Source organism: Musca vetustissima, unplaced genomic scaffold, assembly GCF_032173495.1.
Source record: "Musca vetustissima isolate MV318-11 ecotype Yass unplaced genomic scaffold, APGP_CSIRO_Mvet_v1 utg22532, whole genome shotgun sequence".
NCBI classification, from domain to species: domain Eukaryota; kingdom Metazoa; phylum Arthropoda; class Insecta; order Diptera; family Muscidae; genus Musca; species Musca vetustissima.
Genome location: NW_026888058.1, coordinates 42,442 through 56,665, shown reverse-complemented (window position 1 = coordinate 56,665; position 14,224 = coordinate 42,442). Strand labels below are relative to the sequence as shown.

The following is a 14,224-nucleotide window of genomic DNA, read 5'->3' as shown; positions in this document are numbered from 1 at the left end:
CGTACTAAATTAAGTCTACAATGATGTGTGCAAAGTTTCGTGAAAATCGTTTCATATATAGCTTCTCCCGATTTTAGGTAAATAGTCCAATAAAGCCCCTGGAAATCGTTTGATTTGCATGAAATTTGGCACAGCGTAATGAATAAGGTCTAGAATGATGTCTGCCAAGTTTGGTGAAAATCGGTTCAGATATAGATATATAACAAAAATGCGTCGTCTGTTACGATACATATGTAGAATATACCCCAAGTGGTGAAGAGTATCATATAGTCGGTCCAATCCGACTTTACTACTTTCCTTACTGGTTTTACTTCAACTCTTATGACCTTTGCTAAGATGACCTTAGAAAGATATTCTTTAAAAAATCGAACCTTTGGATTATCTTAGAAAAATATTTAAAAAATCCAAACCTTTGGATTACCTTAGAAAAATATTCTTTAAAAAATCCAAACCCTTGGATTACCTTAGAAAAATATTCTTTAAAAAATCCACGCTTTTGGACGACCTTAGAAAATTATTCTTTAGAAAATCCACGCCTTTGGATGACCTTAGAAAAGTATTCTTTAAAAAATCCACGCCTTTGGATGACCTAAGAAAAGTATTCTTTAAAAAAAATCCACGCCTGTAGATGGCCCTTAAAAAAATTCTTTAAAAATCCACGCCTGTAGATGACCTCTGAAAAAAATTCTTTAAAAAATCCACGCCTTTGGATGACCTTAGAAAAATATTCTTTAAAAAATCCACGCCTTTGGATGACCTTAGCAAAATATTCTTTAAAAAAATCCACACATATTGATGACGCGTGGGAAAATTTTCATTAAAAACTCGTCGCTTAATAACCTTGAATGTAATGGCCCCTAAAGAGTTTTCTTTACAAAATCCAACCCTAATGATCTGATAACACTTGAAATATTGGCTAATTAATTCATATTTTCAAAATGTAAACCATTCATACAAAATGTCTTGTAATATTTATTACTTCCGAAATCTATTTCCGGGTTATCCAAGCCCTTAAACAGCTACTTTTTATTTTGTTATCAATATTAAAGTGGGCCACCCATTCAATAATTTGGACAAAACAGATAATAGGGCATTGTTGAAATTAATTTAATGTATTAAATGTGTTATTTGCGTTGGAGACAGGTATTGTATTCTACACGTGGAACTGTTTCGATTTACTTCAAACTAAAACGGCAATATTAAAAAAAAACAAATAATACAAATTTACATCTTTTAACCTTAGGCAGGTGTTTGAAATAGAGCGAAATTTTTTAACAATAGAATTTAAATGATTTTTTATATATGCGAATGATTTTAAGATGGTGTGGAGAGGGGGGAGCTGCCTTTGAATTAAACTATAAACAAAACACACGCACAAAAACTAGAACGCTATATAAATGCAAATATTATGATGATTGATTTGGTGTTTAACGAGCTTTAAATAGATCATCTTTTCTATGTAGGGAGAGGTTATATTAATAAAAAAAAAAACTGAAAATTAACTTTTGAAGGTTCACTCCTTAATAGTTCCAAATAAAGAATACAAACGATAAAAATCTTTTGTATTAAGATTGGTGAAGATTATTTGTTTATTTTCTTGTCAAATCATATAAAAGTATTTGAATGCTTTACAAAAGTCATCAGTTCGTCAATAACGTTGCAAACTAAATCAACTCCTAACTTCTTTCAAAATGTTCAAATACGTAAGTTTTAACGCTCGGAGAATAAATAGTTTAAAATTTAGCATAATAATTTTAATTATTTCTTCACTCCTGCCAATAGTTCGCCATTTTCGCTCTCTTGGCTGTTGCCCAAGCTGCTCCTGGTCATCTGCTCGGTCATCATACCTTGGTCCAACCTGTTGTGTACTCATCCCCCACCGTAGTTAAGACTGTGTCCACACCTGTAGTCCACTCCTATGTTGCCACAGCCCCAGTTGTCAAGACAGTTGTCAGCCAAGTTGCCACTCCCGTTGTTCATCAGTATGCCGCTGCTCCAGTTGTTCATCACTATGCTTCCGCTCCAGTTGTAAAGACTGTTGTCCATTCCGCTCCCTTGGTTAAGACTGTTCCAGTTGTCTATACCACCGGTCTCCGTCAATAATTTTTCTGCCAATCAGTCGAGTTGAATAAAATCGAATTAATTTAAAATTATGGGGTTTTTTTATTTTTTTTAAAGGGAACAATAATATAATTTATGTGGTATATGTTAATTCAGGGACCTCCATATAAAATTTTCGGTGAGGAAGATTTTCTCTCACAGCTCTTTGGTTGGCTGACATAGCCTTACGAATTTTATCCTTTAGGTCTGAAATCAACACAAGGGCTGTTGGCGAAGAACTTATCAATATCGACGACCCAAAGAAATAAATCATATTTTTTTAGATGGCAGGATCTTTGTGTTCTCTTCAGGGAGAAAACCCGGACTGGATTTATTTTCTCGTAAAAAATCAATAATTTTTTACCTTAAAAGGATCTACGGTCAATATTTCAAAGAGTTGCAAACGGAGTGATAAATTATATACTTTATCTTACGGTGGAGGGTATTAAAAAACGGCATAGAAACAACAACAAAAATTTGAATCAATGGGGGCTTGGTTTTGAATGTAAAACACACAACAACAACTAGAACTCTATACATATGTAAATATTTAATGATTGATTTGGTTTGGATTGTTTACGATTTATTTATAGATGGAAGATGTTGTTGCTTTGATACAAAAAAAAAAAAAATAAATAAAATAAATAAATAAATAATAACCATAAAAAAACCAATGAATAAATTATTTTTAATAACTCCTAAAGAACAGACAAGATTAGGTTATTGTATAGAAATCAAAACTATGAAGATATTTGCATATCATCTCTTTTTCTCAAATCATATAAAAGCCGTAGAAAAATTTACAAGTGTCATCAGTTCATCAAAAACTGTCCAAGCCAACATAAATACAAACCTAAATCAAAATATACAAATGCGTAAGATCCGTAGCTTCAGGAACAAGTCCAGAATATATGTAGATTACCACTATTTTTTAAATATTTTCTATCACCAAATAGTTTGTTATTTTCACTATGCACAATACTAGGAGGAGCTTGGGCACCATCCAGCCCAAGCTCCTCCTAGTATTGTGGGTCACCACACCCTAGTCCAGTCTGTTGTGTACTAATCCCCCGTTATTAAGTCCGTATCGACACCAGTAGTCCACTCCTATGTTGCCACTGCCCCAGTTGTAAAGACTGTTGTCAGTCCATTTACCAATCAAATTGTCCATCATTAGGCCGCGATATAAACAGAAAAAAGTTAAATGCTTTGGAAACTTCCATTTCTCGTATGAACACATGTTAAATTTTGCTTTGATCTGGCAACTGCTTCATATAGAATTGTAAAAATTGCGGATGCATATTTTTTAACATCTGTTCCTATATGAAGGAGTTGCCATGTGTTCATAACAAAACACTTAAAATTTTCTGTTTATACCGCGCTTTTTGTACTAGGCTAAGAACTTTCCGAACTGTCCTCGTATTTAATGATAGCTGTGTTAACCAAGGCGATGTTAAAAAATAAACCTTTTCTGAAAACATATAAATATTTTCTTAGAATGCAGGACTACAGTCTCTTCTTCTAAAACCAGTAAAGAAAGTAGTAAAGTCGGACATGGCCGACTATATAATACCCTTCACCACCTTGGGAATATTTTACATATGTATCTTTACAGATGTCGTCTTTTCACGAAACTTAGCACACATCATTCTGGACTATTCAGTACCTTATGCCAAATTCCGTGCTAATCGAAAGATATATAGGGACTTTGGAGACCCATTGACCATAAATCGGAAGAAAATATATATGGGGGCTACATATAAATCTGACCCAATTTTTTCGAAACTTAGCACACATCATTCCAGACTTAATTCAGTATGCTGTGCCAAATTTCATGCAAATCGAAAGATATATAGGTACTTTGGTGCACCATTTACATAGAATCGGACAAAACTATATATGGGAGCTATATCTATATCTTAACCAACTTTTACGAAACTTATCACACATCATTCTGGACCCAATTCAGTACTCTATGCCAAATTTCGTGCAAATCGAATGATATTTAGGGACTTTAGTGCACCATTTACCTTAAATCGGACAGAACTATATATTGGAGCTATATCTATATCTGAACCGATATTCACTAAACTTAGCACACATCATTCTAGACCTAATTCAGTACTCTATGCCAAATATGCCAAAATCGGATAAAACTATATATGGGAACTATATCTAAAACTGTACCGATTTTCTCGAAATTTAGCCCACATCATTCTGGACCCAATTCAGTACTCTATGCCAATCTGAAATCTGAACCGATTTTTCCCAATTTCAATGGGGTTCGTCCTTGGGTCAAATAAGTGAACTGTACCAAATTTTATCCAATTCGGATCATAAATGCGACCTGTAGTTTGTTTACAATTTAACATCGACAGACAGACGGACGGACGGACATGCATAAATCGACTCAGAAAGTGATTCTATGCATATTCTCAAAAGGAACCATGTGTCTATCTCTATCATATGCACAAATACATAATACCCTGTACCACAGTGTGTTGAAGGGTGTAAAAAACATCTGAACCCCTCTAAAAACCTACCTTCGGTCGGAACTCTTTTTTAATACTCTGTGGAAACGCAGGTAGAATAACTTTTAGTTTAGTTAAGTTCGGTCGGGACGAACTTTCTACATCCTCTATTTAGTGTTGTATTCTGGTAGTAGGTTCTTTATTTTGGAAAAGAAAACCAAAAATACAAACATTCAGGTTGGAAAACGGGATCATCAACACATTGAAAAATTAGCGGGTTCTTTGTATGGAAGAGACGAACACGAACTTATATTGAACAGTTTGTGGAAAGAATTTTTTATTCGTTTGAAGTTCGGAATGCCAGATTTGAGTCACTTCAGAGTATCAAAAATGTTTATAATGGGGTTATGAAATACATCGAAACATTTCAGCAAGCATAGTTTTCAAAAATAAATATTAAATGTACACAAATCGGGGGGACGTTTATTTAAATCGAATTTACAGCCCCTTTAAGGGGAGAATAGCGAACATAGTTTTTTATGTGGACTGCGTGCAAAAGTCGACCTACAGTGATGAGCCTTCGAAACTCCACAATGCGAAATTAAAGTTACTTTTGAGTGGCTAAACCCATTAAAATATCGATCAATTGGGACTACCCCTGAACACTGACCAATGTTAACAATTTTTGGTAGCGACATTTTCTAAACCATGTGAATCCGAAAATATCTAAAAACATGAACCTATATTAAAATTCTACAATTCTACAAAGAAGTTATTTACCCATTAAAAATCCGAAATGGATGCCAAATTACAGACTCTTCGGTTGTAAAATACGTCTAAATTATTAATGATGCTATACAAAAATGTGAACCCTAATATCGCATGTTCAATACCAAACATCCTAGAGTAATACCAAACTAAGAGCAAAATACGAAACTTTAAACATGCTTAACTCCATAGTGATTTTAGTGGCTATATTGACGAGGTCAGATCAAGGCGTTGCAAACGGATTAATAATATTTATAACTGTAAAAAAGGCATGGAATGCTCGATTCTTATGTCATATAAAAATGTGTTTCAATTAGTGGCCCATAGTAATTTTATAACACGTTTCATCTACATTTTTTTGTTCGTTACGCACTATAATTATATGTTGGAGTATTAAAATTTGAAATTATTACTATGCAAAGAACAAAAACACAAACATAACAAAATGAAATTATTCTTCTGCCAGCTAACAACTAACCGGTCTTTTAAACTCCATTATCGTGGTAGTCGACAAATTTTAGCTGCGTAAATGTTTCCGAAGATCATTTGTTTTCCAAAAATGATTTTTAAAATCATATAAATAAAGCACAAACGAACACAAACGACATCAGTTAAACAATAACGTTTCAACACACAATAAACATAAATTGAAAAAAAAAACAAAACTTCTCAAAATGTTCAAATATGTAAGATTTTTTTTTGAAATGAAGCTAAAAGTTTTAGAATTTAATTCCGATCATAAGAATTAAATTAAATATATATTTTTAATAACCAACAGATTGCCGTTTTTGCTCTTTTGGCTGTCGTTGCTCAAGCTGCTCCCGGTTATGTGAGTCATCATAGTCATACCTTGGTCCAGCCTGTTGTGTACTCGGCACCTCTTATCAAGACCGTTTCAACACCCGTGGTCCATTCTTATGTGGCCGCCGCTCCAGTTGTCAAAACTGTCGTTACTCCAGTTTATCACACCTATGCCGCTGCTGCTCCAGTTGTCCACCACCATTATGCTGCCACTCCTGTTGTAAAGACTGTTGTCCACTCAGCTCCTCTGGTGAAAACAGTTCCCCTTGTCTATGCCTCGGGTTTCCGTCATTAATTTAATTTATAGACTGTGATATCAATAAAATCATTTAGTTTTTTGTTTAGAACTTAAAAAAAATTATTTGGTTTGTTTGCTAATAGATGGGAAAGTTGTTATAATTTTCCAATGGAAACCATTTACGAAGTGAGGCCTTGAGAACAGCTAATATCCTATAATTACTGAATATTGTAAATTAGGTAAAAATCTGATTGCGCGAAAACCGAAAAAAATTGCAAAAACCCAAAAATGTTGCTTTTTTAAGCCAGAAATTTTTGGCGGATTTGAGCGTTTAGCATATTTTGTTTTTAGGGCTATTAGAAGTTTTGACATGGTCCATTTCAAAACCTAAATATTAACCGATCATCACAAACAAACTAGTGATGTCTTCGTCCAACATTTCCCGGCGATATATCGATAAAAGTGACATTTGGTTCGTTTTCGAATTTTGTGTCAAAAATGTTATTTTTTTTTACCAAATTAAGCGTTGTTAAAAACCGGCTGGAAACGGGATGATACCCAACTTTCATTTTTATACCCCACACAACTATATGTATATATTTACTTCTGAAGAACATAGACCGGAGAAGTAGAGATTATATTCAAGAGGAGTTGTTGACCTTTCAATTGAAACCAATTATATTATTGTTTGTACCCGGATGTGGTAGTTATACGTAAATATTTACCCTATAGTTTAGTATAACCATCGCCACGCAAGAGGGTGGAAAGTCGAACGGATCACTTTGAAATTTATAAACCCGGTTCTTCTGTCCTCGAAACTTATTTTTTCTACTTGGTTTAGCGATATTTCAAATTGGTAAAAAAATTAAATTCGAGGAAAAAAACGGTTCTGTAAATTTTTGAGCCGGATAAAATGATAAATGAATAAAATGAACCGGTTCTGAAAATTTTAGAGCCGGATATTCAGATAATATAACCGAAAATATTTTTCTAAAATTATGCATATAAGTTAATTAGACGGGGTTTTCTATCTGAATATCCGGTTCAAAAATTTAGAAAACCGGTTCCTCTTTCCTCGAAATTTATTTTTTTTTTCCATAGTATTTTTGGCATTCCCCTTCTGCGTGAACCATCGCCTGGTTCGCTTTTATATACCTTCTGGGCTGGGGCATCTTCATCCATTCTCACAACATGTCAACAATGTCGATGTCCGTGAATAGCTGGTACAACTCATGGTTCATTCGACGGCGATATTCACCGTCAACGCAGATCGGCCATAGATCTAGAATTTTTCTCTCAAACTCTCCAAGAGCTGCCTCATCTGCTTGCGTAAGTACCCATGCTTCATATCCATATAACAGCACGGTACGCCGGATAGCACTTTATATGCGTTGGGTGGGAGACTTATTCCTCTATAGTTGGCACATATCGTCTTTTCACCTTTTTTGTGCACAGGACACAGGATGCTGTGGTTCCAGTCATTGGGCATGCATTCTTCTAGCCAAATTGTACTAATCAGCTGGTGCATGCTCCTTACCAGCATCTGACCACCAGTCTTGAATAGTTCGTTATTCTTCAGCCGATTGATTGCTATTTTGACTTCATCTAGGCTAGGTGGTACTCTATACCGTCATCTATTATTCCACTTCACTGCTACTATTTGGTACCAGAAGTTTTTCAAAATGCTCCATCAAGATCCTCAGCACGCTGTCTGTATCTGTCACCAGGTTTCCTTCTTTATCTCTACAGGAGGATGTGCCTGCACCAAAGCCCGTTTTACCCGTTGTTAGAATTTTCGGACTTCATTCCGACTCCTGCACATCTCGATTTGCTCACGCTCACGTTTTTCTTGCTCTTTCTTCTTTTTCTGAAAATACATTTTCCCTCTCTCATTTTCTCCCGATAGTTCTCCATCGCATTACGTGTTGCAACTGCCCGTAGGGTTGCCCTATACGCTACGTTTTTCATATCGGTAGCATTACGACACTCCTGATCGTACCACGGATTTCTTGCTTGGTACCTAAGTGTTGCTTTTGCTGCAGTTTGTAGGGAGTGGGAAATTCTCTGCCATTGTGCTTCTATATTATTATCAGGACCAGGGGTGCTTTCGTCAAGCAGTTGGGTAAGTTGAGCGGAGTAGGCCTCGGCTACCTGTTGTGTTTGCAGCTTTTCGACGTCGAGTTTCCGTGTTGTGTTAGATCGCACCTTTGCTGCTACATTAAGACGGGTGCGAACCTTGGCTGCCACAAGGTAATGGTCCGAATCGATATTCGCTCGCCGGATCGATCGGACGTCTAAAACACACGTCCTACCGGTTAACTAAATGCAATATTTCACAAATGTTTAATTGTACTCATAATATAAATTGATGTTTAAAAATGTACACTAGGAATATCTTATTAATAAAGAAATAATATATTAACTCAAAAATTTTAAATAGGTATCGGAAGGGGCCAAATATTCATTAAAAGCATTTTAGGGTTCTAAACGAAAGATGATAAAACTTTTTTATTTAATTTGTTCATTCGAATTTATTTCAACGATTAATAACATCTCAGAAATCAAAACAATCCTCTTAATGGAAAGCGGTATAGGCAACAGGAGCGGCGACAACAGTCTTCACCAAGGGAGCGGTGTGTACAACTGGAGCAGCAGCATAGGTGTGGACAACAGGAGTAGCTACAGTCTTAAGAACAGGAGCGGCAGCATAAGTGTGAACAACGGGAGCGGCAACAGTCTTAACCAAAGGAGCAGCAGCAGCGTAGGTGTGAACAACTGGAGTCGACACAGTCTTGACAACTGGGGCAGCAGCAACTGTGTGGACTACTGGGACTTTCCTTTCCAAATTGGTGAAGCTTTGATGGGTAATGGCCGATGAGGCACTGTTATCAACATATGCTGTTTTGGTCACGACAGGTTGGACAACATGATGGGTCTCAGTAATCAGACCAGGAGCAGCAGCGGCAACAGCCAACAAAGCGAAGAAGGCGACGAATTTGAACATTTTGATTGAGGGTTTTTGGGAGGGATTGCTAGATTTCACAATGAAATGAAATGAAACTGATGCTATGCTAAGGAAATCATGTTGGTTTTATACCAAATATTTTAGTTTGTTTCGCACAATTGTGACGCAGTTGTGGCTGCTATTATTTGGAGTTTTATGGAAGGGCGTTTTGACCGGTTTTTATGTTTCTTTTATTTTCATGACATTAAGTACTTCGTACGTAATTCAATTAAAGTTTCTTACAATTGTCTTCATGACTTAATTTTTGTGAGTTTGTTTTGCTCACAAATAAACTGGTATAAAATTAGAAAAAAAACTATTTGTCATGTGCTGCCTAAATCAATCAATGATATAGTTATTTGGCTCTGTCAATGATACATTACCGGAACATTTTTTTGGCCACAGAACAAGTGGAATTAAGAACAACATTTGAAAATTAAAACAAAATCACAACAATTGTATAAAAAGGAAATTCAAAAATGCATCCGGGTGGGTATTATATTATATTATTTCCTTCACGTGGAGTTTTTGAATAAAATTGTTAAGGGCCACGAAAAGCGGAACTTATAAACAAATATTTTTCATCCCGATTTAAAAAAAATAATTTTGAAGAAATCTCTGGCTATTTCTTGATAAACAATTCCTATGATGGTTGTATACAATGAAATAGCCATAGATTTTTTCAAAATTATTTTTCCAAGACCACATTTTAAAGAATATTTTTATAAAATAATTTTCAAGATCTACATTAGTAGTGAATTTCAAAAAATATATGATGTTAAGTGCTTGGTAACACCTCACAGGTCAGTAACACACCACCATGCTTATTTTCTTTTTGTATAATTTTTCTTGTGTTTCTACCCACAATAAAAAATCTCTATAGCCACAACACGCAGTAATCAGTAATCAATTCAGGAAAAATAAATTCTGTACATGCGTGTGTACTTAGTGTTATAAGCGTAAATTAAAATACACAAAAGGGAAACCGGTTAAATGCCCTTCAATTAAATTCCAGCACATTTGGCAGCACCAGTCATAGTTTTATGTGCTGAACTAATTTTATATTTTTGATATAAAATCAAAATGTTTCCTTTAGTTAGCATCAGTTTAATTTCATTCTCATTGTGAAATCAAGCAATCCCTCCCAAAAACCCTCAATCAAAATGTTCAAATTCGTCGCCTTCTTCGCTTTGTTGGCTGTTGCCGCTGCTGCTCCTGGTTTGATTACCGAGACCCATCATGTTGTCCAACCTGTCGTGACCAAAACAGCCTATGTTGATAACAGTGCCTCGTCGGCCATCACCCATCAAAGCTTCACCAATTTGGAAAGAAAAGTCCCAGTAGTCCACACCGTTGCTGCTGCCCCAGTTGTCAAGACTGTGTCGACTCCAGTTGTTCACACCTACGCAGCTCCTTTGGTTAAGACAGTCTCTGCTCCTGTAGTTCACACCTATGCCGCTGCTGCTCCTTTGGTTAAGACTGTTGCCGCTCCCGTTGTTCACACTTATGCCGCCGCTCCTGTTCTTAAGACTGTTGCTACCCCTGTTGTCCACACCTATGCTGCTGCTCCCGTTGTTCACACCGCTCCCTTGGTGAAGACTGTTGTCGCCGCTCCTGTTGCCTATACTGCCTTCCATTAAAAGGATTGTTTTGATTTCTCAGATGTTATTAATTATTTAAATAAATTCGAAAAACAAAATCATTTTAAAATAGTTTTATTACATTTCGCAAAGACCTCTGTAAGAAAATGATGGAATTATAATATCTTGCTTGTTCGGGATATCAAATATTTATCAGGTGCTAATTTGTTGTCTATGTCATGAACTTAGACAACATGACCTTATAAGAAAGGTTTGAAGAAAATTTTAGATTTCATCCAAACTATGCCCATCTTATTATTTCTTCCAAACTTAGCTCAAATTCAAAGATGGGGAATATCTGTCCACTCCTTCTGGAACCTCCACACAGGGGCTAGGTCTACATGCGGCTATAGTTCATTATCGAACCTTACGTTACGTTTTTATCTCGCTATCCTCCGCAGGAGAAATGATTACAACAAAGTCTTAAAACCCAACTCAAAACACGGAACAAATCAGACATCTATTTTAATATAAAAAGGGGGTTATATGGGGACTACCCCAAAAAGAGGGAGAATATTAATAATTTTTGGCAGGGAGATTTGTTACCATATACGACTACAAAATACCAAATTGCAGCAAGTTCGGTTAAAAAAGGCGCTCAAGAACCCCAAAATACCGAAAATTGGGCGTGCCCTTATATGGGGGCTATCCGAGAAAATGGACCTATATTCATAATTTTTTTGGGGGAAGAATTAGTACCTATTAAGAACTCAAAATACTAAATTACAGCTAATTCGGTGGAAAAATACGGTCAAAACCCCCCAAAATACTGAAAATTAGGAGGTACCGTTATATGGGGACTGCCAGAAAAAGTGGACCTATATTAATAATTTTTTGTAGAGACATTTAGTACCCAATAGGAACCCAATGTAGCAAAATTTCAACGAATTCGGTTGAAAAACGCGCTCAAGAAGCCCAAAATACCGAAAATTGAGGGGTACCGTTATATGGGGGGTACCAGAAAAAAATTACCTATATTTATAATTTTTAGTAGGGAGATTTGGTACCCAATAAGAACTCAAAGTACCAAATTACAGCCAATTCGGTCGCAAAATGCGACCAAAACACCCAAAATACCGAAAATTGGGGGTACCCTTATAGGGGTGCTATACCAAAAAATGGATCTATATTTATAATTTTTAGTGGGGAGATTTGCTACCGATACCGATATAACCCATCTTCGAACTTGCAGACAAAAGTCGACTCTATGCAAAATTTTGGGGCTCCATCTCAATTCGTTTAGACGCTAGAGTGATTACAACAGACAGACGGACATGTTTAAATCGTCTTAGAATTTTACGCTGATCAAGAATATATATACTTTATAGGGTCGGAAGTTATTATTTCGATGCGTTATAAACGAAAAAACAAAACTAATATACCCTCCATACTATGGTGGAGGGTATAAAAAATGGGATGGTTCCGCTCTATGGGAATATAATAAAATGTGTACCGATACATTGCGAACTGTCGAAGTCGTGATTAAAAAAAAAGGACAAGAATTCTACGCCTGATATAAAAAAACACCCCTTTATATAGTCCTTGGCAAAATATTCAAAGCGATCAGACTGTAAATATTTACGTGTAACTCCCACATCCGAGTACATACGACAATACAATTGGTATCAATTTAAAGGTCAACCACTCTTCTTCGATATACTATGAACTTCTGGGGTCTATGTCCTACAGGGGTTAATCTATACCCACCCTACATGCAAAATGTCGTGAAGATTGGTCAATAACTTTGGCCTATATCGTGTTTACAACTATCGTGTTTTTTAGATCGGCTCAGCTAGTCGATATATGATGATCAGCATATTAAAGGTTTGTCTAGGATCAATATTTCGCGGCGTTACAAACTCGTGAGGCTGCACAAAGCTATAATACGCTGACAACATAGTTGTGTAGGGTATAAAAATATGCGCTAAAATGCAGCCGGTGTTGGCACAATATCTTTGATATTCCATGCTTCGAATTGTGATAATCCTTGACAAAAATATTCAGACCCCCTTACCTTTCTTATAATAATTGGATACAAATACAGTACAACCAAGTTCTATTAAATATTTTCTTTTTTTCCGATTTATTTAAACAATTAATAACATTGGTAAAAAATCGCCATACAAAGTCTTAATGGAAAGCGGTGTAGGTAACAGGGGCAGAAACAACAGTCTTCACCAAAGGAGCAGTGTGTACAACCGGGGCAGCAGCATAGGTGTGGACAACAGGAGTAGCTACAGTTTTAAGAACGGGAGCGGCGGCATAAGTGTGGACCACAGGAGCGGCAACAGTCTTAACCAAAGGAGCAGCAGCAGCAGCGTAGGTGTGGACAACTGGAGTGGCAACAGTCTTGACAACTGGGGCAGCAGCAACGGTATGGACTACTGGGACTTTTCTTTCCAAATTGGTGAAGCTTTGATGAGTGATGGCCGATGAGGCACTGTTGTCAACGTAGGCAGTTTTGGTAACGACAGGTTGGACAACATGATGGGTCTCGGTAATCAAACCAGGAGCAGCAGCGGCAACAGCCAACAAAGCGAAGAATGCGGCGAATTTGAACATTTTGATTGTGTTTTTTTGGGAGGGATTGCTTGATTTCACAATGAGTGTGTAATGAAACTGATGTTATGCGGAGAAAAACAATTTGGTTTTATACCCAAAAATTAGTTCAGCACACTTAAGCTATGACTGTGTAGTTTTTTTTGGCCGCTGCTACCAAGTGCGTTGTGATATTTTTCTTGAAGGGCATTTAACCGGTTCCTCTATTCTTTAATTTATTTTTCGTTTATAACACTAAGTACCAATTTCATGTACGTATTTTATTTTTTACTTAAATTGATTACACAATTTGGTTTAACCACAAAGTTCTTTTATTGTGTGTTGAAGAAAAGAAAAAACACCAAAAACAAAATATAATTCTCATGTGTTACTGACCTATGGGCTGTTATCAAACAATAACAACGCAGATGTTTCTGATTCACTGAAATATGACGTATGAATGGAACAATTATTTTAAAGTATTTTCAAAATTTATAATCAATACAAAATCAATTATCACTTTACCGGAACTTTGGTTGTCTAAACGAGTGATAGGATTAAGAAATATTTGACAATAATTCTGAAACCGGATTTTTTTTGGCTTGACATGGGATTTTGAAAAAGTCATTTCATTTACAAAACAATATTTTATAAATAATCTACG

At 36.0% G+C, this 14,224-nt stretch overlaps 4 protein-coding genes across 4 annotated transcripts; 2 read left to right on the top strand and 2 right to left on the bottom strand.

The window, feature by feature from the left end:
• Nucleotides 1-1,691: 1,691 nt before the first annotated feature.
• On the top strand, nt 1,692-6,435 carry LOC133335897 (pupal cuticle protein G1A-like). The gene is made up of 3 exons (XM_061544189.1): nt 1,692-1,703; nt 1,783-2,073; nt 6,118-6,435. The coding sequence occupies exons 1-3, from the start codon at nt 1,692-1,694 to the stop codon at nt 6,433-6,435; spliced, it is 621 nt and encodes a 206-aa protein (XP_061400173.1).
• A 2,517-nt stretch (nt 6,436-8,952) lies between these two features.
• On the bottom strand, nt 8,953-9,394 carry LOC133335899 (cuticle protein LPCP-23-like). The gene has a single exon (XM_061544191.1). It carries the CDS (start codon nt 9,380-9,382, stop codon nt 8,954-8,956), a length of 429 nt encoding a protein of 142 aa, XP_061400175.1. The 5' UTR covers nt 9,383-9,394; the 3' UTR covers nt 8,953.
• Nucleotides 9,395-10,533: 1,139 nt separating this feature from the next.
• Nucleotides 10,534-11,022, top strand: LOC133335892 (cuticle protein LPCP-23-like). Its single transcript, XM_061544185.1, has one exon. The coding sequence runs from the start codon at nt 10,546-10,548 to the stop codon at nt 11,020-11,022; it is 477 nt and encodes a 158-aa protein (XP_061400169.1). The 5' UTR covers nt 10,534-10,545.
• Nucleotides 11,023-13,152: 2,130 nt separating this feature from the next.
• Nucleotides 13,153-13,584, bottom strand: LOC133335888 (cuticle protein-like). The gene has a single exon (XM_061544180.1). It carries the CDS (start codon nt 13,582-13,584, stop codon nt 13,153-13,155), a length of 432 nt encoding a protein of 143 aa, XP_061400164.1.
• Nucleotides 13,585-14,224: the final 640 nt, after the last annotated feature.

What these genes read in the sequence shown, in the direction of transcription:
- LOC133335897 (XM_061544189.1), top strand. An exon ending in CCTTGGTTAAGACTGTTCCA is followed by an intron (nt 2,074 to 6,117) that starts GTTGTCTATACC and finishes AATAACCAACAG; the next exon opens with ATTGCCGTTTTTGCTCTTTT.
- LOC133335899 (XM_061544191.1), bottom strand. Translation starts at nt 9,382, where the DNA reads ATGTTCAAATTCGTCGCCTTCTTCGCTTTGTTGGCTGTTGCCGCTGCT.
- LOC133335892 (XM_061544185.1), top strand. Translation starts at nt 10,546, where the DNA reads ATGTTCAAATTCGTCGCCTTCTTCGCTTTGTTGGCTGTTGCCGCTGCT.
- LOC133335888 (XM_061544180.1), bottom strand. Translation starts at nt 13,584, where the DNA reads ATGTTCAAATTCGCCGCATTCTTCGCTTTGTTGGCTGTTGCCGCTGCT.